We start from the raw sequence: 27,339 nt of genomic DNA, 5'->3' as shown, positions 1-27,339 counted from the left end.
GACGATGGTCCTGGCTCTGAATCCTGAGTGGGAAGAGATGCCTAACTGTGCAGCTCTCAGTCAGGTCCAGAGAGCAGGACTGTGAGACATCTCCATGCTGACCATTTCCTACTGGCTCTCGAGGCAGCACCCTGCTCAGCATAAGGTTTTTGCTCATCCCCTTTTCTGTGGGGTCTTACTCTTTACTCAGCGATTCACTTTTTGGAAGCACATAAATTTTCCCAACTTGTCAGGGAGTCTAGACACACTGGATCCTTGAATCATTCTAGTGGTGACAGAAGCCCAACTTTTTGCCGCTGCAATGCTTAAGTTGAATATACCTCAGTGCCTCTTTGAATTCCCAGCCTCCAAATGTGATTACATATTGTTGCTGTTCTCCCAGAATTCTTAAAATACCAAGTGTCTGTAGTCTTTACTTGATTAACTTCAGACAGCTTGAACCTTTTAGAATATTGTTTACCCAGAAATGCCCCTCCCCAAACTCTAGTCTGAACCTGAAAAAGTGACTAAACACAAAACAAAGTAAGTAAACAGTCCCAAACAAGAAGTTCTCAAGGTAGAGAGAGGAAGCAGGTTTGACAGTTTACTTGCTTTCCTGGTTTCAAAAGACACACATTATAGACCAAGGCATAACTCTTAAATGACCACTGGAATGCACTACAATATTCTTTTATTTAGTTTACAGAAGAATCTATCAGTACAGGTTGCAGAAAGAAAATGTTTAGTGCTATTTACAGTTTGTTTTAAAACTCTGCTCTATACAAATTTAATTCTGATCAGTATGAACAGTATTTTGTAGACCTACTGCATATAAAGCATTTTGTCAAAGCGATAACAATGGATAAAATAACCTGATTACATTTGAATGATGTTGATCATTCGAAAAACGATTACACAGAACATCCGTAAGGGCTGTGGACACTTATTAAGTACAGAACACAATGTCAACCTGTGACTCGTTTTTTGAAGGCTAAAGCTATTTATATGGAATATTGTTCTATTATACTACACGCCAATCTATATTTAAGTCCTATAGTTATGTATTTTTTAAAGATTTTTATTAAATATATTCTACACGTATTTGTAATTTCAGCCAGGAAGTTTTTAATTCCTCCCCAGTGAAAAAAATATAAAATCTTTTATTTTTTTTGGTGTTTTTATTTTTTATTTTTTTTACAGGTTTAGATTAAACTAGTTCATGCTTTAGTGCTGTGCAAATTTCTTTAGCATATCAACCTTTAAATTATTGATATGAAATAAAAGAATGGCATCCTTTTTAATTATGTATGCCTTTAAAAATCAGCTTCTGATTTTAATACAATTGCAAGCACTAATACCAAATGCAGATTACATAAAGAAACAAAAACTAGTACTATGGCAGAGGTTTCTTTTTTTGTTGTTTTTTTAAATTTTAATAATTCTTTTGAAGTCTCTACTAAGTAAGCATGACACTGAACACTAAAGTACAGATGAGTAAGAATGACTGAAAAACGTCAACTGCTGATATTCGAATACATAAAATTGATTAGTAAATGAGGTCTTCTAATATTTATGCACAATAATAAAAGCCTATGAACTACAGGAAATTACCCCTCCCATATTAAGGCTAGGAAATGCACTCTCTGCATTTGTTTGTGCTGTATGAACAAGCACTCAACTAACGCACAAGATAAGAGTGCACATAATGAAAAAAAATTAGTTTCAACAGCCCTCTACAGAGTGCTTTTAAATTCCAGGCACATCGTTTTTTTGTTTGTTGCAGTGTAAATATATATAGTTAAACTGGGTTTAGTTAGTATTTTGTGCCAGTTTGGCCATAAAGGTTGACTTACGTAGAATTGACTTGAACAGTTTTTCCTTTGATTTGGCCATTAATGAGCTTTTTAAAATTATGGATACCACTTTCCAGTGCTGTAATACATACTGTAAATTATTTCTAGGTGTTTCAGATATTGTTCGAGATTGTTGAGGTGAAATATATTGTCAACCATTTTTAGTGCAAATTGCATCTAGAAAGCTTGATTGGTTAGTTCTGGTTAATGAAGATTTGTGTGGCAGAAAAACAATTCCTGTTGTGGAAAAGAACACATTACCTTTTCCGGAGACTGAATAATAACTGATGTATTAAGATTATTCAAACAAAAACAGTAGAAATTAAAAAATCATAATGAAAATGATCACAGCTCTTCTTAAAAAAACCCAAAAAATCCCCCCAAAACCCCAGAGGGACTAGAGGACAGTGTTCATATGTAATATTTCAGTTCCACGGATTTATAGACAGGATCTTCCTAAAGGTGTCTGAAGCAAAGTTGGGCCTCTTCTATTCCAGCAGCATGAAAGACAAAGACTATATTACATCACACTTAGCAAATAAAGCAAACAGGTTTTACAGGATCACGCAGCAATTGCTCTCTCCAGTTTTTTCACGGTTCCTCTGACCTGTGGAACAATGAAGAGATTTACTTGAAGGTCATTTGCAAGATTTTCAGATTTTCTGCATGCACAAATTTTTACCCCTTTTGTTTATGAATGAGACAAGAATTTATCACAATAGCAAACTGAAAGTACTGCTAGAATCTGTACATTTTAAGCTCTGGAGAAAAACAAAAATTTTATTCATAAAGAGTTTGGAAACAAGCCTTTGATCTTAGCTTGTTCAAAAACATTTGGTTTCTTTCTTGACAAGGACTATTAATAAATAATGAAGCTATTTCTTCCTTCAAGCTATGCAAGAACAAAACATGACATATTTAACAGGCTCACATGTAGCTGAAAGTGTCACACACATGCTGTATAGCCTACCTTGAGAGTTTGGCTCTGGCAATGTCTCTCTAGCCACCAAATGCATCACTGTTGTCTTGCCAAAAGGAAGTTTTAATGCTATGTAAAACAGAAGATAACTGTGTTAATAAATTAACTCTTTTAGCCAGTCCAACAAACACACACATGAAAATGCAACTTTAACTAGATTAGGACTTTTTTCAGAGATTCATGTGTTAAAATCCAAATGGCTCATTTGTCACACCTATATCGAGGTTAGATGTAAAAGTTACACCAAGAATGAACACCACTGTTGTTTACATGTGATGAACATAAAAGATAATATAGGGGCCTAATTCAGCTCTTTTTAAAAGTAAATGAAAAACATTAATGGGAATAGGTATGGCCAATTAGGACCTGGTTCAGCAAGGTGTGTGTAAGCACATGCCAGTATTAAAGGAAGAAAAGAGCAGCAGTGCACCAAGAGACCTACTTGGCTAAATCATGGACTCAACAGTGAGCTGAAGTTTTAAAAAAAGTATCATCTCACAAAAAGAAACATGGCTGCATTATTAAGAATGGATGTTTGAGTGAAGAATGAGCACATAGGGACAAAACCAGATAGGCAAGGGACATAAAATATTCTAGAAATACCTTAGATACAAGAGGAAGAACAGGGAGAAATGCACCAAGTAATTTTTTATGTACAACAATTCAACCCCTTGGGCATTTTTCCTTTTTTTTGTGGCCAAAAGCATTGAAAGCAGAACCTCTTCTTATCACAATTATTTACACAATCCATTTTTTATTTATGGACCATCTTCGCATTTAGAATCAATTCACTGAACACTAACAGCAGGAGAACGGAACGGGGGTACCTGAACAGGATGCATCTTTTCATCAAGTAGTCAATTACAGATTCAAGAATCTGAAATTAAACTAAATCTAGTTGCTACTGGCCAGAAGCTTCAGGTCACTAGTTTAGCCAGATGAATGCAATTAAGATGATTTAAAACAATGAAAACATTTTTGAGATAAGCCTTTATATTTTCATCCTAGCAACAGCACTGAGTTTTTTGGAGAATGTTATACATTAACATTATAACACAGGTAGTTATTGTTATTGGCAGAAAAATTAGATACATTAAACCTATTTTGAAATGCTTCATAAAACTTGCACTTTCCTGACAATAAGCTCTGTGATAAAGTAAAACTGATAATGGTTCTTACTTCATGGCAGGGGTGTCAAACATGACCTACAGAACAGTTCTATCCAGCCCTCCAGGATACCAGTAGGCTACAGGAAGTTGGGAGGCAGGATTAGGAGCAGGACCTGCCACAGAATTTGGGGTTCCTGGGCCTGGATGGCTCAGGAGAAGTCCCTGAAGTCTCAATCCAGCCCAGGGTGAGTTGGAAACTCTTGTTCTAGGGGAAACTGTGCTGGCAAACTAGAGCCTCTCAACAGCTTTAAGTCTAAAAAGGAAAAGTATTTCACATATTGATTCTTTGATACAATTAATAACTACGCAAAGATCATGTTAACAAGTCAGTGAATCCAGATGTAAAAGGGATTTTCTTCTTTGTGTGAATTAAGAAGTCATTACAGAAAGACCAAAATGTTATAAGCTAATCACATTAGGGAATTCTTACATAACATCAAAAAGACACTCGAGAAGACTATCCTCTGATAAGTGAGCAAAGGAGATTAATTATTTACAGTAATCAAGCAAAAGTGTACTAACATCTCAATTAATAGCTTGCATCCTTTTTGCACACATCCTTGTTAGTGATTTCTACCATTTCCTGGGTTTAAGGGTGTGGGTGAGATGCAAAAAACAGAAAAACGGCACATTCACAAAATGCTTTCTCCAAGCATCTGAGTGGAGGAAGAGGAGAGCTTTCAAAACTGGATGTTCCTTAGCTGATTGTAACATTAGTTTCAGTTAACCTGAAATTTGCTGTTGGAAGCTAAATAACACTTTCCTCCCTCTCAACTTCCCATCTTTTCACATACACAGTGGAAGCAACAGAAGATGATGGCCCTGGCACTGCTTGTGACAATGACACTGAAGACTTTGGAGACAAGTGTGTTTTCTATTATCCTTCCTTCCAGGTGATACTTTTGCTATTACCTCTTTTATTCTTCCATGAAGCTTCACAAGGCATGGTATGCTGGCAGAAAAAAGCTCAAGGCTAATTTTTAAATATATAAGGATATAGAATTTTTCCTGTTCAAATGTTTATCTTAAAAAACCCTTTCCTCCTATTAATTCAAAGAATTGTTTCAACTTTGGAAGCTGTCATCTTAAGTCCTGACTTCAGCCAGCATTCACACTAATCAAACTGAGTTCAGAAATAAACAACTATCACACAATTTATCAAAAGGGACCAAAAATGATTTCTGATACCCAAACAAGAACAGTTTAGGGCAGCATTCAGTAAACTTTTAAGGTTGCAAGTTGGAATGACCAGCTCAGGTCAGAGGCAGACAGGCAGGCCTGCCACTGGACCCAGCCACTGCCACTCCCTGCCTCCCTCCTTCCCCCACATGGCAGCATGGGGAGATTGACGGCTGCCAAACACCAATGAAGCTGCACATCCATGGGCTAGATCAAATAGCTTTGCGGGTTGAATCCATCCAACCTGCCGCTGCAGGTTACCAACTCCTAGCCTAGGCTACTACTCCCTCTCTCTAAGTGACAGGGAGGAAGGGGAAAATAAGCCTCAAAACTCCAGCCAAAAAAAAATCACTAGCCACTTGACAAAAATGAAACTCTTCATAGATGCTTTAATTAAAAGTCCCTAAGATCCCTGGTTGAAAGATGTAACAGAACTGCAAAGTACTGGGTAACAAGAAACTGCATACTGTACTTGGCAGTAAAACACTGTTTTCTTTTTCAGTCATGAAATGTTTCTATGCTACTTCTGGTAAGGTTGCGTTAACCTTTCCTTTTAGGAACTTAGAATTTAACTCCATAATCTTACCCTATGAAGAAATTTATTAGAGTAGTTCATCTGCATTGATGTAAATCCTGTTTTAAAAACAAATCTCTACAACAATAAAGAAACACAAAAAATTCTGAAAAATGCTAACAAAAACAGACAATGTCCATGGGGTATAAGGTTGTGATTATTGCAAGTCATGAATGACAAGCAACATGACCCAAAATCCCCTGTTCCCTAGTGTGTATATAAAAATCTATGGAGCTGTCTTAAATGTAGCAGTTAAAAGGAAGCAGGCTGTTCTTTTTCAGTGAAACGTTTTGTCGGGCTTTTAAATGCTATTCAGAGTATTGTGAAGTTATCCTGATCTCTGTGAAGGGAGTTAGTATAGGTGGTCAAGAGCAACACCTACTGATTGCCAAACAAGGTTTTGGGGTTTTTTTGTTTTGTTTTTGCCAGCTGCACTTGGCTTGCATATTCCAAAGCAGGGGTAGCCAACCTGTGGCATTAGTCCCAAGAGTAGCACAAGCAGCCTGTGGGTGTGCCAGCAGCACATCAGGGAAGAAGCAGGGAGCACAATGACAGATAAGGCAGGAAGCACTGAGGTAGCAACAGAAAGAAGAGCAGCAGATCGGATAGGGAACAGAAAGAGAAGCAGATGGGGCAGGGGACAGGGATCAGAGGGGCACTTGGGGGAAGAGTGTGAGGCTTATTTGTGGCAAGCCTGCAAAAAGGTTGGCTTCCACTATTCTAAAGCAAGACATTCAGCAGATGAGAATTTCACTGGGAGAGATGATCCAAAATTGAGGCTAGAAGCAGCAATGAACACAAACAGTATTTTCACTAACTTTAACAATACACCAGTATCTGACAAAAAATAGGCTGCAGCCTGCAGAAGCTTACACTCTCTAATGTTCCATCCTGCCTGCCTATGACACTGCTTTTTACTGCATTCAAGAACAGGACATGAAACTGTTCAGTTAGGCTAGGAAGAGACATTACACATAAACGAGTTTAAGTGATCAGAAACTGGTTTAAACCTGTAACAGAACATAAATTCAGTGCACATAAACCAGTTTTAAAATGGCTCAAACTAGCTTAAGATAAATCTGGTTGAATGTAGTATTAGGCTTAACTGATTTGGATCAAACTGGCTTATGGAACTTGTCCCAGACCCTGGTTTAAATTAAATCAGAGTCCTCCATCATCCCAGCATACTCTGCAGGCCTGGGCTGGCCAGCCCTGCTGCTCTGGGGAGCAGGGCTGAGGAGTTAGAGGCTGCAGGAACAGCAGCATTTCCTTGACTTTCCCCAGTGCCCCCCCGCACCATGCTCAAGCAGGGATTCCCCCCCCTCCTACAGCATGGACCCCAGCCTGCATCTGGTCACAGTCACCCCACCCTATGCCAGCTAGTGTGTGTGTGTGTGTGTGCGTGCGTGCGTGCGTCTAATGTCACTGAGGCAAAGGCAGACAGAACAGTGTCTGCTTAGGGCTTTTTGGAGCTAATCAACAGGTCAGCTGATAACATCCCTCCATTCCCTTCCTTGGAAAAAGCTGTTTAAGAGGAACTTGAACTAATGAGAAGCTTTTGTTTTCTTGATGGGCTGTGATAAGCTTTGTTATCAGCACCCTGCTGGCTCCCTTGCCTGTCAGGTTTTGCTGCAAACAGTAGGAAGAAGCAGGGAGAGGGAGATTGAGAAATTTAGTATCATCAACAGATGCATGCAGTGCATGCAAGCAGTCATCCCTCCCCCACCTCCCTTTTGCCTCAAAGTGCTAGCTGGAGGCCAGGTTCTGGCAACACTTCCTACCTTTTGAGCAACAAGCTGGGAAAAGCCTAGGACTGTACAGGCAGGGTGAAAGTGTAAACCCATCCCTAATCAGAGCTTCCTGCTGGGGCCTTGCTACACACTCCCTCACCTCAGCACCATACAAGTGCAAGGAGGGCTGCTCTAGCACCCCCTCCCCCAGCTTCTAGCCTGCATTTTCTGATGTAAAAGTGAATGTCTATCTACTTGCAAATCTGTTCAAGCTCTGCCAGTTAGACTAACCTACGAAGATTGAATCAATTCAGGCTCAGGCTTTTGGAATGTCTGTCCCTAGCCTTAGTGCTAAGACAGAAGACAAACTGGAGGTGAAAATTCCATAGTTAAATGACAATATTAAGTAGCATGCAATCAAGTTCTCTATGCCTACCCAGTATATAAAGCCGGACTAGAAAATGGAACCATATGGCAGATAAATGTATCCTAAAGGGGATAAGCAGCTCAGGCAGATATGGTTGAAAGCTGTTATCTAATGGTTGTATAGTACCTATTTGAATCAGTAACTCCAGTTCAGTTCTTAATGGAGACATATCCATATTAGAATGGGCACACAAGAATAGCTGATTAACATCAGCAGCATAGGGCAGTGATTTGTTTTTCCAAACCCTTTACATCGTGATCATCCTTGGTGCTAGAGGATGATAGTTTAAGGGTGCTAAAGACTAAGTTTTAACCAACATTACAGTAGAAGGTGAAATTAAAAAAAAAAAAAAGGATAAAATGCATAGGAATTAAGTAATTCCAGGTTTACTTTCACTAGAAAATGGTTGCACTAAGGATGGTTTTCATTATAGTTCTCCCTTCGCTTTACATTCTTAATTGCACACAGCATTAACAGAAGCAACACATGCACAATATATTTCAATTAAATATTTCCCTTAAATTAATCTATCAAACTGAAAATAAATTGTATTTGAAATGTATATACCAGCCATGATATATAAAAGTCAGGGACAGCAGGACAGGCCCTATGAGGAGAGGCTAAGGAACCTGAACCTGTTCAGCCTTCACAAGAGAAGGCTGAGAGGGGATCTGGTGGCTCTTTGTAAACTGACCAATGGGGACCAGCAGGCAATGGGAGAGTCCCTGTTCCCCCAAGCACTACTGGGAGTAACAAGGAATAATGGCCACAAGTTGAAGGAGAGTAGATTCAAGCTAGATATCAGGAGGTGCTACTTCACAGTCAGGGCAGCTAGGATCTGGAGCTTCCAAGTGAATTGGTGCTGGCTCCTACCCTAGCGGGTCTTCAGAAGGAGGCTAGATAGAAACCTTGCTGGGGTCGTTTGACCCCAGCATCCTTTCCTGCCATGGCAGGGGGGGCGGACTTGATGATCTGCTCAGGTCTCTTCCGACCCTACTAACTATGAAACTATGAAAGTATTTTTATTTATAATACATTTGTACATTACCTCAAACAACAGGTTTGTAAAAATATAACTGCAAAAAACCACATGCCACAAGGGGGCACAGTTGAACTGCATTTCTTTACTATGCAAAGAGAAGCCATTAACTTTTGTTCTCACATAACTATGCAATTATATTTTTGGGACAAAGCCGGATGGCAAGAATGCCGCTTCTTATTCTAATTCACAGGGTGCATTTTTTCATTACATTACAATCCAGACTGCTGTTTAATCAATTATTAATCTTCAGCCAATACAGAGATTTCTGAAATAGTTTTACAACATAAATATGAAGTATGAAAATAGAATAAAATCCTCTCTCCCTAATTAAAAATAATAATAAATAAAGACAACATTATTTCTTATTAGTACATAAAACATTAACTCACAAGGTGATACTTTCCAAAGTCTGAACACTGGAGAAGGGACAGTAACACACGGCATGCTATGTTATAACAAAATTCTTCAGAAAACCATACTGTGACCTTGAATTCTAATTCCAGATTGGGTTTTACTAACATGCGACTTACGGCATTTCAAATGTATATTTGCTTTGCCTAAGAAAGGTCCATTACTTAAGTTATTTTATTACCTCCTAGTGTCACGTTGCCATGAAGAAACCGTCCTTGATAAATAAGCCGCAGAATATTTGGACTGCTGACCTGTTCTTCTTCCCAATCTGAAAGAGAAGCAAGGGAACTCTGAAGAATACATTTCGTTATATATATCTTTGGTTTATTTCCCTATAACCCAGGATACAGAGGAAAAAACTTTATTCTTCCACTTTGGGATAAAGATACAAGCTTGAAAAGGAGACTTGAAGCTACAACACCCAAATGTTTTTCTGTATTTACCATGTGACCCTAGATAGTCTACTACTATTAACAGCATAAATACTATTAGTATATTTCACAGACCGTTTATGAATTTTAATTAATACTTAAAGGTATTTAAAGTATTAATCTATTTGATAATCTATTTAATAAGTGACAAGGAAAATTCTGTTTTCTTTCAGACTTGGAATCCATTTGGCTTCCTTTAATTTCTTCCTCTTTAAGATTCTCCAGCTACTCTATCTATCCCCTGCATTCAACCAGATAAGTTCAGCCTTAGTCTAGTAATGAAAATCAGCCATTTACGCAATAGCAACACTGCTGCTTGCTGGTTTAGAATAGGATTAAGTCAGAGGTGTCCTCTTCTCATCCAACACTACCAAGCATCCCACAAAACTAGATTTAGCTAGCTAAATGTCCAGAGGGTTAAACAAACTAAGAACCCTGAAGTTCATGGTAAAATTGAATGGTTAAGAACCAACCTCATAGAAGAGCCACCTATTGATACATTTTAAGAAATTTCTGACACCACAGTATCAGCACACGGTTGATGGATAGCAAATGATTTTCTACAATAAAAATGCATCTTTTCATAAAATATTTATGCTTCAGTAGGTTTACATTGACAAACACATCATTTATCATTGCATTAATATAATTAATTTAAATCTGGTCTTTGGAAATCTAAATATTTCTTAGCTGACCAGATATTTTATGCCACCTGTTCACAAATCTGCTTCTATTCTGCTCCACCTACTTCCTTCCTTTCCTTTTTTGTGTCCTTGTAACATAGCGTTATCTGTCATATTTGAACATAGTTGGTACCTTTGTTCGAATATGACAGGGCCATGCTGTGAGCACTTCTGCTATGGACTCAAACTTTCAACCTCTGGGCTGGTCAACCGTGTACCTTAGCACCTAGCCCCCACTCCATCTACTGTAGTATTTATATATCAAACATAAAACATTCACAAAAGGATAAAAACACAGAGCAAAACCTAATCTGTTTGTCTAGAATACACAACTGACATCCAGAGAATAGGAACAGGCATCCAAAGGGAGAGAAACTGAAACAGGGAGTATTAAAAAATACTGTGAAAAGTGTATGAAAAGACTTCTGGGAGAAAAAACAGCAGGAAGAGAAGAGTGAAAAAGAACTACTAAAATCAATGTCAATTCAGATTTAATGCACCAAGAAAAATGACATGTTTAGAAGGCTGCACAGTACTACATGGGGTTAGGAGTGACATCAGCATAGAAGATTGACTAGGAAGTATATAGAAGTGGTAATATTTACCAGCTGCCTTAGAAAATTTAAGTCACAGTATAAGGTAGCTCTAGTTGTCTGATTCTATCTGAAGTTTGGAATATTTTCCATCTATTGCCTGTTTTAATTGTAGCACAGTTCAGTGAAGGCACCATCATTGGTATGCTGTACATTGGTAATTGCAACTCTTGGATATACCCTAAGTCAGCGCTTCTCAAAGTGGTGGTCTGTGGACCAGCCACTGGTCGCCGATCCGCAGTGAGTTGCCAGGAAAGGAAGAAATATATTTTCAGAAGCATAACATTGATATGCCATAGCGCCACAGTTCGTACGTTACAACACTCCAGGTGATGTCACATCGTGCAAGGTCAGGAAAGAGAAAGAAACAGCCGGTCGTGCATTTGTGTAGCGCCGTTACACACAGTTGCTGCCACTGGCTGAACCAGGCACCGGTCCCTGGCCCACTGGAAAAAAAATTGCTGGTCCACCACATCAGATAGTTTGAGAAGCACTGCCTTAAGTCATTAGTATCAACTCCTGATCTGCTTTTTTGCAGGGGGAGGGATTGAGTCCTTTCTCCATAATTTTCTGACTTTAAGACTACCAAATTGAGCCAGCTGAAGTGCTAGGATGATGCAACAAGGCAGCCAGAAGACAGAAAAATAAGTTTGGTACAGTAATCCCTATTAACTAACCTACCATGTCTTCCATCTATTTAATCTTCGCTCTAGAATTCTTTTCCCATTAACAGTAAACTTCAGATTTTAAAATGTCTACGATGGAAGGGGAAAAAAAAGTCTAAGAAAAAACCTAGGAGAAAGAGTGCAGTTGGAAAAAAAAAAGAATAATGACTATCAGATGACCACCAAAAGAAAATTCAGTTCTTCCAGCAACGTTGGAGAGATGGGGTTTAAGTACGCTCTCCGCTCCATCCCCTAATCACATTACATGGGATGGCAGTGTTTTCAGTAGCTCATGCAGGTAAATATATCCTATCTAGACAGGTTTCGTATCTTTAGACACTTTTTAAAAATCATTTACTTTTAGATAATGTTGCATTCATGAAAGCCAGAGGAGTGTGATTAAGGTATTCAGCTGGTTTATAGGAGACCCAGGTTCAGGTACCTACTTGACCTGATTCAGAGCAGTAACTCAAAACTGGGTCTGCATCACCTCAACCCATCATTCACTCCAAAAACAAAACCTAATATCCCCCCGCTCCCTCAACCCCTCAGTCTATTTCAATACGAAACTGAGAATCCACTGAATTCTCATGCTTCGGGGGAAATAGGGAAAATTGTTTCCTACCCAGTTCTATTCATTTACCTAAACTACGTGAAGGGTATATAACATTGTCCATTTTAGTGGCTGGCAATATACTAATCTCTGATTCAGTGATGTAAAACTAGAGTATCTCCAATGTCAATGAAGTTACTGATTATTGTATTTTGAAGGTGGTATAGTCTATAAAGGTGCATATCACAAGCTTTCACAAACCTAAATTCATTTTGTCAGAGGTTGTGAAAGGACAGCATAGAGCAGAGTATGAAGTAGAGCAAGTGATCACTGATGATTACAATACAATAGGTGGGAGACCAGGAGGGAAGGGAATGGGGAGGTGGAGAGGAATCATCCTGTAAGAGACATTATAAGCAAACATCACACAGGAACAAAAACGGGCAACAAAAGCTAATCCAGGTAATGGGGTTATCATCATCTACCTGATTCCTGCTAATCTTTTTCCACTCCACAGGTGTCAATGACCTCCTGTCCCTTTTAATTGTCTTGATAGTCCACTATTCAAAACTACCTTTTCTTCTGGGTGAGTTAGCCATTCCTGGTAATCTCTCTCTTTCACAGTCCTAAAGACTGACTATAGCAAAAAAACTTAACCCGCATGTGGCAATATTAACTCAGGTGTAGAAGTGATTGACAGTACTTCACTGTCAAGATGCTCAAGAAGGCTAAATTTTGTTTTTGAATCTGAGTAAGGGATATACATTCAACTATAACAGGGGTGGCTCAAACTCTGCTCCCTGGGCCAGATCTGATCCCCACAGGTCCAGAAAAATCAGTGGCAAGGCAATGGTGCCACTGGTCCTCTGCTGCCAAATTCCAGACCCACTGGAAGCCCCAGGCCCTGTATTCTGGACTGGCACCTGATTCCAGTGTGCAGGGCTGGTTGGGGATGGCACCTGGCCCCAGGACCCAATCCCGGCACACAGGGCGGCAGGAGAGGACAGCATTGGGTCCCCGGGGCCCAATCCCAGTGTGCATGGCAGAGAAGAGGCCCTACCACTGAACTGTAATGATTACAGGAGTAACAACACAATATTTTTTTGGCTATTTTATGTCTAGTGTATTTTGTTTTCTTAAACTTTATATATGCTCTAGCAAATTAGTGTACACTCCAACAGTTATTTTTGTCTTGATCTTAAACTGAATAACATGGCGCTACCCCCTAGCATATTAGTAAAGGTTCTAGTTTCTTTAAGCGGAGAAAAATGTGCGTTGTGTTTTATGTGATGTGCCACACCCTCTGCACTCCCCTTTTCAAAATCCTGGATCCAACCATGCACCCACCCTTACCAACACTCTGCAGGGCAGTTCAATTCTACTGCGAATAAAGGCCAGCTTTAAGTAACTCCTTTAACAAAGAGAGGAGCTTTCAAATTTCCAAGTGAGAGATTAATTGCTACTTTTAAGCGTTCCTAAGCAATGAGCATCTGTAAAGAATTTCAGATTTGCTGCAATTTAAAAAGAATTTCATTTTCTACCTCTAAGAACGAACCTAATACAGACCAAGTGACTGAAAGATGAAGGGAGGTGATCACAATTACAGCAACAAATGTAGGCACCGTACTCCTCCCTAACACACAAACATGGCCAGCAGGAGCCATTTGTTTTCCTCAAATTTTACACACCCATCCACCCACTCGCCAATCTGTAATCATATTCAGGCTAAAAGCAATTTCCCTGGTACATGTTGTATACTATCATCATGCTTTAACTTTTTGGCAATTTTTCCTTAAGCTCCACAGTTCCTTTCAGAAAATGCAATTTTTTTTTGTTACGAGTAAAATGTACTAATCCCAGTTTTAATTATGGTTTCACACATCTGAAATAAGTTTCATCAAACGGAATATTAATTAGATGCACTGACACCAGATAAAAGTAAAACAATCAACATTTCTGATCCTATATTACATACCATTCTTTGTACACCAATAGCTAGGTAGGATATTGACTTGAAACTGCAATGTAATATGCCCAGGAGTATATTTAAAAGAACAAAAAAAAAAAAAGTCTCACCATTCAGAGAAATGCACACAATTCCCCCATCCCAGCCAAGTCAGTCTGATCCTATCAACAGGATGGGACAGGACAGTGCATTACCAAGTCTTCAAATACCTAAAGGGCAATTACAGAGAGGGTGGAGATGGGCTTTTCTTTGTGACCATAAGGGATACGACTAGGAGCAATGGCTTCAAGCTGCAGCAGGGGAAATTTAAGCTGGAGATTAGGAGAAACTTTCTGACTATGGGGGTGGTCAAGGATTGGAAAAGGCTACCTAGAGAATGTGTGGAATCTCTATTCTTGGAAATTATCAAAAGAAGGTTAGACACTTGGCTGAGATGGTTCAGTCATGGGTAAGTCTGTCTTGACCAGGGGGCTAGACTAGATGATCTCATAAGGTCCCTTTCAGTCTTACCTTCCTATGATTTTACAAGCACATTACAATAAGGCATAGCAAATATCAAAGACAATTATATATACCAGACAATCTGTTCAACTACATCAATTGTATTAAACAAGCACCTCTCTCAATACCTAATGCTTCAAAAGACCACAATCCACTGTCTTTATATGCACTGTGCCAAACAGGTAATGTTATACCAGAGCCTAAAATAATTCTTTCTGACCTTCAAAAGAGACCACTTTAAGGCCCCCAGGTTAGATTACTGATACTCAGTTCTTCAGCAAAAAAACAGTTACTTATATTTCTATACACTAGCATTCCAGTAATATCATGGTAGTCCAACTAGAGGCCCTGGGCCAAGGGATTAAGTTGAAGTCCCCCAGGCTCCTGCCTGGCTGCCACTCCCCCATCATTCTGGCTGAAACAGAGGCTTCCTTTTCTTTTCCCTGCATGCCACTTCCTGCCTCTGCTTCAAGAGGGCAGTGCAGTATGGTGAGTGGCATAGGGAGTGTGCTCAGGGCAAACATACCTTGTGCAGCAATGGGGGCATGACCACAAAGGCATATTTTTGTGTGTGAGGGGGGGAGGGAGAAATCATGCTTGCATGCTCCCAGGGATGGGGGAGTAGAAATTGAACTTGTGTATCCACATGGTGCAGCAGTGGAGGGGGATTATACCCATGTGAGCACATGGTACAATGAGGTGGGATGGAGTGTCTGTGTAAACCAGTAATCTGTGACTCAACTGGTGGAGCATGCACAACACGTGGTTCCTGCTGGTGTGGCCTCTGGGAAGTTGGACAGCTTTCAGTGTATTTTAAAGCAATGGCATCAAACATTTGGCCCCATAGGATAGATCCTGCCTGTGGAACTGCTATATCTGGCACACCAGGTTACTGGTGGGCCACTGGAAGTTAGGGAGACCCCCTCACAGCTACCAGAATCCCCCTTACCCCTACTTGCTGCCATAGTGGCCACAGCAGCTATCTCTATGCCCTGGACTGGATCCAGCCCATGAAGAGTCCCACAGTCTGGCCCTGGGCCCCAGGTGACCAAGTTTGACATCCATGTTAAAGTACTGAAGTAACACCAAGGGTTTCCTCCAGCAGAGAATATATTTTTGTTATTCATATTCAGTGTAGATTTCTCAATTCTGGCTAGCCTCCCAACAGATTATGAGGCAGGGAGGAAAGTTCTTGATTAATTTTTGTTAAACAACTGACACACAGGCTCTCTTAATTTAGAATACCATTATGCAGAACAGAGATACTATTCAATAATTTGAAATTATACTCATTTTTCCTTCACATCTTCTAATGCTTCTTACAAGCTCCTTACCCTTCTCTAAACATTACTATTATAACAGGTCATTTCCAAGATAATGTAATAAAAAATAAGATGATACTTGTGGTTTAACTGGCCTTGTTTTTCTTCACCAATTGTTAGACAAAAGCTTTTATATCTAACGCTTCATGATCAATTTCCAGTTACTATATCTGTTCCAAGTCAATCAAGAAAACAAATATGAAAGGAATGTTTATAAAAGGGCAAAAAAACCAAGGGTTGAAAAAAAAAAAAAGAAGAGAAATAATCAGAATTAAAGCATCTTTAATATGCACACACACACAAAAAGACAGGTACACATACACACACTCAAAACATTCAACTTAAATACTGAGACCAATAATCAACATTTCAGTCAGAAAAACAAGAGTGAGGCTGCTAACTAAGCAGTCTGAGCTCTGAAGAGCACAAAATAAACTACTCACCCATTGGCCAGTTGTCATATACATGCTTTGCGATATCTGCAGCTGAGTCGTTTGGTGAAAATAAGAACTCTTTCGTTTTCCCACTTACCAAAATGAGGCGCAAATTTATCTGCAAAGAAAAAGACAACATCAGGAAAGGAGCATCACACAAATAAACTATTTAATTATTAATGCATAACAACTTTATATTTCTTTCTTCAATGATTTAGCATCAGTCATAAGTGTGGTCTAAAGGGGGAAAAAACCAAGCAAGCACAATGTTTTAATACAGCAGTAAAATGCACAAAAAATGTTAGACAGGAGGGAGATATCGGATTGATTCATCTATGATAAAGTTAAACTAACAAAAATATTTAAAGGTTCTTAAAATGTGACTGTGGGCACCTATACATGAGCAGCAACACTGCTCTGGTGCACTGTAATTGCAGTGCATTGGAGTAGGCTTGATTAATCAAGCCTGTTGCAGAGTAGCAGTTACTGCACTCCAGAAGACTCCAGCATTTTCTGTATCAGTGTCTCACTCAGTGCATCACTGTACCACTTAAAAATGGCAATGGGGGCCACTTAAACTAAAGCTTGTCAAATGAGCTTTAGTTTCATAGTTTCTAGGGTCGGAAGGGACCTGAGTAGATCATCTAGTCCAACCCCCCGCCATGGCAGGAAATAATACTGGGGTCAAACGACCCCAGCAAGGTGTTCATCTAACCTCATCTTAAAAACCCCCACGGTAGGAGCCAGCACCACTTCTCTTGGAAGTTGGTTCCAGATCCTAGATGCCCTGACCGTGAAGTAGTGCCTCCTGATATCTAGCCTAAACCTTCCCTCTGCCAGCTTGTGACTGTTAATCCTGGCCACTCCTGGCAGTGCAAGGGGGAACAGGGACTCCCCCACTGCCTGCTGGTTCCCTCTGACTAGTTTGTAACAGGCCACTAGATCTCCCCCTCAGCCTTCTCTTCTGGAGGCTGAACAGGTTCAGGTCCCGTAGCCTCTCCTCATAGGGTCTGCCCTGCTGCCCCTGACCATGTGAGTGGCCCTCCTCTGGACCCTCTCCATGTTGTCCACATCCCTCTTGAAGTGCAGCACCCAGAACTGGACGCAGTACTCCAGTTGTGGCCTGACCAGTGCCGCATAGAGGGGGAGGATCACTTCTTTGGACCTGCTCGAGATGCATCTGTGGATGCATGACAAGGTGCAGTTGGCCTTCCTGACCGCATCCCCACACTGCCAGCCCATGTTCATCTTGGAGTCAATCATGACTTCAAGATCCTTTTCTGCCTCCGTGGTGACAAGAGGGGAGTTCCCCAACCTGTAGGTATGGTGCCGGTTGTTCCTCCCCAGGTGCATCACCTTGCACTTGTCTGTGTTGAATCCCATCCTATTCACATCCCTTGTAGCCTGTCTAGGTCTGACTGAAGCCTGATGCTTCCTTCTAGTGTGCCCACATCCCCCCACATCTTCGTGTCATCAGCAAATTTGAACAGGGTGCTTTTAACCCCCTCATCCAAATCACTGATGAAGATGTTGAACAGCACGGGCCCGAGGACCGAGCCCTGCGGAACCCCACTGCCCACGTCCTTCCAGGTTGAGAAGGACCCTTCCACTACCACCCTCTGGGTGCGGCCCTCCAGCCAGTTGGTGACCCAATTGACTGTGTGGGCGTCGACACCACAGTCCCCCAGTTTCTTAATGAGAATGGGGTGAGAGACAGTGTCGGATGCCTTCCGGAAGTCCACAAAGACTATGTCCACTGCTACCCCTGCATCTAATGATCTGGTAATCTGATCATAGAAGGCCACCAGGTTGGTCTGACAGGACCTGCCACTGATGACCCTGTGTTGGTTGCCCCTAAGCATGCAGTCCCCAGCTGGCCCCTCATGGATGTGTGCCAGCATAATTTTCTCAAACAGCTTGCCCAGGATCGAGGTAAGACTAACCGGCCTATAGTTTCCTGGGTCCTCCTTCCTCCCCTTTTTGAAGATGGGAACCATGTTGGCCCTCTTCCAGTCCTCTGGGACCACACCAGAGCACCACGAGTGCTCATAGAGCTGTGCCAGGGGTCCTGCAATGACCTCGGCCAATTCCTTTAGGACTCTAGGGTAGAGATCGCTAAAGCGACCCTGCCACATTTTTGAACCCAGGGGCACTGATACACAAGATGCTGCGGGCGCTTTAATCAGAGCGGCTTTTGGAGCCACTCTAATTAAAGCCCTCTTCCTCCACCCCATGAAACGAATCCTCAAGAACTGCCCAAGATTGGGCTGGATGACCTGAGGAGATAAAGACAGACAAGCCTTCAACTTGACACAATCTCTATGCTGAGAAAAGTATTAAGAGCAGAGCCCTAGTATGAATCACAGAATGTATTCTCCACTTAAAGGAACATCACAGAATGGCATATTTTCTTCTGCTGCTTTTTGGCTTATTCGCCACACTGCTGGAACAGACTACAGAAAATAAGTTATGAAAGTGAAAGTAAAATTAATCTGAACACTTCCATAGGGGTTGGGAGAGATCCCTTGAATTTGTTTACCTGGACAATGCAAGGTGAACATATGCAACATAAATAAAACAAAATGAATTAAACATTCATTTATATTTGTCCAACTTCATTTGACGGCGCTGGTTGTAGCCGTGTTGGTCTAGGGACACAGGCGGACAAGGTCAACCTCATTTGAAAGATTCATCTGAGAGATTCAAACAATCCCATGATTACTAAAAGATGCCCTAAGCAAAGCTGACAAACTTTTAAGGGGTATGCTATAATATACAGACAGATTGAAGTTTTAATTTTTGTCTCTGAGCAACTCTCACTGGATATTAGTCAAAGCCTGAAGTCCTAGTATACTCAAGGACATGGTACATCAAGTACAGCTAACAGCTGCTTTTACAAAGGGTTAAGACTATTTTTAGACAAGCAAACATACCAAATATATCTGAAGCATATGGCACTATAAATTTTAAAATCACTTTTTTTCTCACTCTTGGCTTGAAGGAATTTTACTGTTCAGTGTTGTGTACAAGTGTCCCAAGTAGTTTGGATCAGCAAACCCAATCTTTAAACTCTTCTTGAGGCACCCAAAAGTGTTAACAGCATGCAACCACTACGTTGTTTCTTCTGCAGACTTACTTGATTATCTGAAATTCTTTCAAAACACACTAATGCAAATAGAAACAAGTCATTTAGATCCATTACCACAATCTTTCTAAAACAGGGGTGGGCAATTATTTTGGGCGGAGGGCCGCTTACTGAGTTTTGGCAAGCCATTGAGGGCCGCGTGACAAGCAGCCCAGGGCAGATAAATATTTTTAAATTTTTTAGGGGCCCCATGGGCTGGATAGAATGGCTTGGCGGGCTGCATCTGGCCCATGGGCTGCATTTTGCCTACCCCTGTTCTAAAAGATAGTAGGCAAACTGGAGGCATACATGCACTGGAGGGAGAAGGAGATGAGGTCATGGAAGAGATCTCCAATACTGCGGTAGTCCATTTAAGATCTCTAAGCATGTGGAATGATTCTCAGAGGCTTGATATAAAGTATTATCACATCTCACAAAGAGCTGCAATAAAATTTAACTCTTATCTCTACACAAAAAAGTTCTCTCCCTTCCCTCTACAACAAAGGTGGTCTTGTCCTTGTTATGCCTTTTGTACTTTTCATTATTAGACTATTGGCAAGTTTGTTCCTTCATGAGGTATAACAACAACAAGGCTTTTAATTCTATTTTGAATGCTACAAAAAGGGGGTTCCTACCTGTTGCTGCAGGTAAATAGACTCAGGATCATAAAACTTAAGTTTTTGTATTGCTTTAGCACAAATGGAATATTATTGACAAAAGGTTAAAGGAACCAACAATGTCAGAAGCAGGATTAAGTGTCATTTATGGAATAGATCCACTTTATTTACTTTTTTCAGTAGCAAACTATTAACGGAACATTTGTATGTTCAAAATCTCCCAAGTTACCAACTTCATAGCTATGTCTCCTGAACTCAGCTACATAGCACATGCACACTACAGCCTTATAAAAGGTCTTATTAAATAGTGTGGCAAAATAAAGATACTCAACTAGTATTTCTAACTGCTGTATGATCACAATGGAAATGTGGGTTATGAACAAGCAAGAGCAAAATTTCTACTCAAAGAGGTTTTATTTAAAAACTAGTTCTCAACATTATTATGAGCTGCTGCTGCTGTTGCTAAAGGGGCAATACTTCTGGGAGAACTTATATGAACTTGTTTTCAGGCTAAAATGGAGGAATGTGCAGTCTCACCCAACAAATATTGATAACCCAACTTTTTTTTTTTTTACCTTCAAATATGTCAACATTAGAACTGAAATGAGACCACTTAATATTAAATGCAGTCAATCAGAACATGAGAACTATGTTCATAAGGATTATATTTACACAGTAAGGAAGTTGATTACTCTTTACCTCCCTTCCGTTCAAGAGCAGGTGAAAAATCCCTTCGAGCAGATGAAAATTCTGCTGAAACTCACAATATAGATTTATTACTGAGGTAAGGACTAAAGAGAAAAAAAAACAGAGTTTTGTTTGCCCCACAGCCAGTAATTATTTTTGCTTCCAGTAGGAGATGGCTTACAATATAGCAAAGTATTTGAGAGCATTAAAAATAAAAATCTGGTTTCTGCTTGAAAAGTCACTTTCTATATCTTGTAATCTTGGAATGATGACCTAGTTGTGGGTGAAAAAAAGCTTTAGAATAAAGGAAACTGATAAAGTATAAACCAGAATAAAAAAAACAGGAGGTAAAGTTAACACTGCTTTTAAACACCAAAATGGAACTTTAACTGCTGCTCTAGCAACTGAGTAGGAACCTAGACCAATATTTTCAAAACTGACTTCTCGTGCCCAACTTGAAAAAGCTATTAAAGGGCCCTAGGGAAAAAGGAGCAGGTACTCACCACTTTCAAGGAATCAGGACATTTTAGAATTAGCCCAAGTTGCATGCTCCAAAATTGAGGCACTCAAAACATTACTAGTCATTTTTTCAAATGTTAGCTTTTCCATCTGCTAAACCACTAGCAAGAGGCCAAAGCTGTTAGTATGTTAAAATGAAGTAATGGGACAATTCTATCTATAAGTGTTTTCATAAATATGAAGGTGGCAAATTTCAGACTAACACTGCTAACTACTTCTCTCTGCTCATAAATAGGAAGTATAACTGAATTGTTTAGCTCAGTGATACTTAACCTTCTAGCCCAGAGGTGGGCAAAATACAGCACGTGGGCTACATCCGATCCAAGGAGAGACTTTGATGGGCCTGCAGTGGGTCTCTCAGTCCCACCTGGCCAAGGTAGCATCTGGCCTGTGGCTCGCATCCTGCTACCCCCAGGCATGCAGTGGGGCTGGGGCGGCTCTTTCTGGTTCCTGCCACTGGGCCCAGCCCTATGGAGACTGGTGGGGACCCATGCACACAGCCGTGACCTCGGCCCGGCCTATACCCAGCTCCAGACCTGCCAACCAGCTCCAGACTAGACAGGACCCACACACACAGCACTGACCCTGGCCCGCCCATGATGAGCAACAGCGGCAACACAATGGGAAAAAAACCGCTGCTGCTGGGCCCTTCTTGTTGCAGCCACCTGGAGCTCATGTGTGGGTTGCCCAGCAGCTAGGAAGGCCCAGCAGCAGCAAAAGGAGGGGGGGTGGAGAGGCAGCTGATTTTTCCTTGTGCCCAGCAGCAGCTTTTGACTGGTGCCGTTGCTCATTGTGGGCAGGCAAGTCTAGAGCGGGCACAGAGAAGGCCGAGACTGGGAACAGAGCTGTGCGCTTGGGTCCTGGCTGGTTCAGAGCTGGTCTACTCCGGCTGGGGTGAGCCCAGAGCAGATATGGAGTAGGCCAGAACTGGGGCCTTGTGCTCAGCTGCTGCTGGGTATTGGTGGTGGCAGCAGTGAGAGAGGAGCTGCAGGACCCACAGGCTCCGGGTTTGGTGAGGTTTTGCAGTGGGAAGGGGGGATGGGAATGCTGACCAGCCTGCAACAGCTCCCCAAAACTGCCTATGTGGCCTGAGGGCCACCCCTATTCTAGCTCACAGGCCAGATAAATAAATGAGTGATGCAGGACTGGTCCACAAGCCAGATCCTATGGGCAAGGTCAAGGGGGAAATCTGGTACACTACTCCAACTCTGTGCGCCAGATCCAGCTACACAGCCTAAGCCTGCCTAGCAATACAATCCATCATACACAGCTACATCATCCAGCCTGTAGGGCTCTCAACGGTTCTGGAAATTTGGCAATGGGAGAGTGATGGCAGCAGCAATTGCCATGGCTCTGGCAACTATTGCTGTCACCACTCCCATACTGCAGATCCCAAATTTCTGGACCCACTGAGTCTCATAGGTTGAATGATGTAGAATGGAGGTAGGTCCACCTAGAAGACAGTGATTGAGCAGCACTTGTTTAGCTTATTTCATCTTCATACACTTTTAAAAACATACTCCATGTTAACAACCTTCTGTGATAAAATATTTATTACCCTGATTTCACAGATGAGATCCTGGGGGTAGAAGGAAAAAATGATTTTCCAAAGTAACTACGGGAATCCTTACCACAGCCAGCTTTTCCACTGCAGGAGCTCCTCATTCCCACTGCATACAGATGACCCCTTTTATGGTAATGAATGATGATAGAAAATCCTTAACCAAGATATTGGTACAATAGAACCAAGATCATTTGTATCCAAACTGTGTGCAACTCTGTACAACAGATGGTAAAATTAAAGACTGGTCATTCAGTTGTTTGCAGACACTTTTACTTGAAAAGGCACCACTTCTCCAACCAGCTGGAGCTCCTCAGTGGTCCTGAACAGTTGATCAGAGAAGTGGAGCTCTTCAAATAAAAGCTGAAGCAAACAACTGGGCACCTCAACAACCCCACATAACTATTTGCTCCAGCTCTGTATATCCCTAGTTAGTTTATAAACTCTCATCTTTACAGGAGTTAAAGAAACTTAACGCTGCACCTATCTGGATTGTACTGTATTATTCATTTTTACACTATAGTAATGATGAGGACTCTCCCCTCGACCCACACATAGAGAACTCTATACAAACGCAAAAAGTGACAAGCATATAAATTCCTAGACATAATTCTGTATTATTTTGCTGATTTTGCTTCCCAGAAACAATGAATAATAGAAAGTTAAGGAGAGAAAATACCCCCCTCTTCTCAGGAACTTGTTACATGCTCATGGACAAGAAATGGCAGAGGTAATTCAGAAACAAACAGGTTGAAGTTGTACATTTTGCAGTTTGATTTATTTAGTTTCTGCTTTGTTTGCATAATCTTTAGTCAGAGAAATTCTTCCCAAAGCCTAAAGTTATACCAAGGCCTGCTGAAGATGTAGTAGGAGAGGCTGCCTGCCATAGGTTTGCACCACTATGCAAATACAAGCTTGGTTTAAACGGCATCAGATTTGCTGAATAAAAAATTGCAAGGAGCTGAAAAAAATCTAACTGATGGCCACCTAGATCAAGATGACTTGTGGCTCTTAGAGGATAAAGGCAAAATCTCTTTTCTCACCCACAAATCTGAGGGAGTGGGGGTGGGGCAGAATCCTACATTTCAAAAATAAAATCTGACTACAGGTCCCATCCCTTTGATATTCTTGGATTGTCCTTAACAGGCAACACCAAAACATACATGAAGCACACATCCCTCAAAATTAAGCATTTTTAAAAATCAGTACTACGTCCTCAGTTTAGGTATTCATGGTCAAGAAATACTCTGTTAGTCTTTGATCTGCTGTTTAAAGATATCAAACTAATTAATTCCAACTATATGGGGGGGGGGTTTAAGTTACCCATCCTAATGCCCTAGTATGCAGAGACATGTTCTCCTGGTACAGCGCCCTAAACCAGTGGTCCTCAACTTTCAGCCCAGAGCTGCATCACCCAGCTTAAAGGCTCCCCCCACCTTACGTTCAGAAATGTGGTGGCACGGGAGCAAACACAATATTAATTGCCACTCCCCAGCTGCCAAATTTCAAGACCCATGGGAAACTGCAGCCCAAATATAGTGGCCCTGCCCCAGGACTGAGGACTGACCAGTGCAAGTGGCTGGAAAGGGCAGGCATGAGGTCAGGCTGATATGTAGCCAGATCCAGACATGTGGGAGCACGCTCGTGATCACTCATCCAGCTTGTGGGGTTGGAAGGTTGAGCACCATTGCTCTAAAGATATAATATTTATAACAATATATATTTTCAGTCTGTGAAATGTTAAGGGAGATTGACTTTCATCACAAGAAACCAGAGTGCTTTATAAACTTTATACAACACATCACGTAATAATACAACATCAATAGAAGCCATAACTAAAAACATCTACAAAGACAGCATGCGTATAGCATTAAAGAAAGTATTGCAGTATTTTTTCCAATACTGGTTGCTTCTGTCACTGAAAGAGAGCAGACAATGGAAAAAGATAGTTCTGAAAGATTTTCACTTCCAAGGAAATGTTAGTTAACTATTTTTTTCCTCAAAAGAAGCAAACAGCTTTCCAGCAAAAGAAGCAAATGAGCATGCACTTCCGATTTATTTTTTGTTTACAACTACAATAAAAGATCAGCGATATTTTGTATATTCAGGTGGTATACTTTGTGCATTATTAGTTAACTGTGCTAGTTCTCCAGGACAATCAGGTTTCCTTTGGTCTTTCTGTAGGTTTTTCAAAACCTGAAAGAAAAAAGATCAGTTGCAAACCTTCACTGAGGACCATGCAGTCAGGCCCTAGTGCCCAAGTACAGCTCCCTCCAATGGAATCAAAGCATTTGTCACTATGTTGCTTAAGACAGGACTTGGGACAAAACAACACATTGGCTTGAATTTACAAGGCCCAGGAGAGTCCCTGAAACAGTTAACTGAAAACTCTTTTTCAAGATGACTGCCATTTTAACAGTTACCATATCACAAAGGTGATAATTGTTATTACATTAATGACTATATTTTAAAAACACATTCTGTAAATTGACTTTCTAAAGCTTTTTGTGGAAATCACTAAGTTCTGCCCATAAACTTATACTAGGTTCCATAGTTAATCTACTGCAAAACAGATAATAATGAAAAATGAACAAAAACTAAAGAAAGGAATTGGAATAAACAAATTAATGGGGTGGTGTGGGGCACTATAAACTTTTATTGACACTTGACTGGTAGACCTGCATAGCTCACTTGTAGCTGTACCACTTCATCAACACAGGCACCCCAAACCATAAAATATTTATTGTACTCCAGACCATTTCATTCTAGATTTATGTGAGCTTTATTACAACTTCTGTAACAAGGACATTACAAGCTAGCAATACATGCGATTGGTCCCCTAAAATAAGGAACAAAGAATTTTGTTCAGATGAGACAGGATCAATGTAAATTAAGAAAGGTTGAGGAGGAAAGTAAAGGGATAGAGATAAAGTTTAAATGCAGACAAAGCATTGTCTTTAGGAAGAAAAGTGCAACCTTGCTGATAAAACAAACATTTAACTGAGTGGGGGGAGGGGGAGTATAATTGGCTTGTTTGTTTCATTTTGTTGTTGTTGTTTTTTGTTTGTTTTTTTTAAGGAAAAAAGGTCCCATAGCTTGAATTCAAAATTACAGCCCTGAGTAACAGTTCCTCCATGCTCTCACTCCTGCTTAAAAACAGGATAGTGAGGACAGTATTTTACTAGCCAACCTCTCACAAGCCCCTCAGCGTTAGCACATTATCCTCCGAATACAGTGAGCTTGGAAACAGTAAGCTGCAGTCAACTTAACAGCAATACTGTTGAACATAGCTGATAGTAAAACAACACATACCCAGGCACAGAGCTTTGTTTAAACTAAACCATAATATCTTCAGGCAAGAACTGCTTTTGTACTACATACTTGTACAGTACCTAGCACAACACAACCCCAACTGAAGCTAGTCAAGAATTATTCCCCAGAATGATTTATTGGAAACTCCTGATACCTTCCCTTGAGAAACCTTTTCCAAAATATGTTGTTAGGTCCTGGCTGTAGTAGCTGATCCAATCCATACAGGGAGACCAATGCTGCCTACCAAAAAACAACCAATAGACTTGCAGAACATAACAGCCAATAAAATTATCTCCCCCTCCATCCTGGCATATCAGCATCATAAAAATAAATGTTTCAACTGATAGCAGTAGCCAACCACGTCTCCTCCCAACTTGGTAGAAATTATCTGAACTTTTACAAATATTTTTACATCTCAAAATACATATGTGGAATGTTTAAAATATGAACTATTACATAAAACATTGATAAAGTGGAACTCCACATCAAATAAATTATTAGGGTGCTTGACATAAAAGTATCTTTTTCCAAGTGATCTATTAAAATATACAAAACTTATGTATATCTCTCACTCTTGTGCCCGTGCACCCTGCACTCCCTTGTGTTTATTTCACATATATGCAGCCAGATAAAATTAGCTATCCCACCTCCTTCATGATTGTAATACCTAGACACAAGGTAGAGAAGACCATATTTTGGAACTAAGTTGTAATAAAGAGTGGCAGTAATCATAGGTTTATAACAGCTAACTAGACAGCAATTAAACATGTTATTCTCAAAGTTCGCTCTTTCAATGTAATGTTATGCTTGGAATAAAAATATTCACCTCAAGTTAATGTGGATAAACACAGGACAAAGCAACTGGCATACACAGTAACAACATTCTGACAGAGATCACTTCGATAAAAAAAACAAATGCATGTACAGCAATGAATGAGTTAAAAATCAGAAACAAAATTCTAAAAAACCTGTCAAACAATATCAAGGTTGGTGCCAGCTTGTCCAGAGATTACTGTGGGCAAGGTCCC

General features: G+C 40.6%; 1 protein-coding gene across 1 annotated transcript in view; it reads right to left on the bottom strand.

Moving 5' to 3' along the window:
* Nucleotides 1-653: 653 nt before the first annotated feature.
* UBL3 (ubiquitin like 3) overlaps nt 654-27,339 on the bottom strand; it is an 81,809-nt gene continuing 55,123 nt past the window's right edge. The window contains exons 2-5 of the mRNA XM_090028164.1: nt 16,501-16,609; nt 9,525-9,611; nt 2,803-2,880; nt 654-2,439 (exon numbers count right to left, since the gene is read on the bottom strand). Coding sequence (XP_089884290.1) covers nt 2,387-2,439; nt 2,803-2,880; nt 9,525-9,611; nt 16,501-16,609 — 327 coding nt within the window. The 3' untranslated portion in view covers nt 654-2,386. The remainder of the gene's footprint in view (nt 2,440-2,802; nt 2,881-9,524; nt 9,612-16,500; nt 16,610-27,339) is intronic.

The sequence above is a fragment of the Crocodylus siamensis genome, chromosome 1 (assembly GCF_052110815.1).
Source record: "Crocodylus siamensis isolate JL-2025a chromosome 1, ASM5211081v1, whole genome shotgun sequence".
NCBI classification, from domain to species: Eukaryota; Metazoa; Chordata; order Crocodylia; family Crocodylidae; genus Crocodylus; species Crocodylus siamensis.
This window is presented reverse-complemented; position numbering and strand designations above follow the sequence as displayed.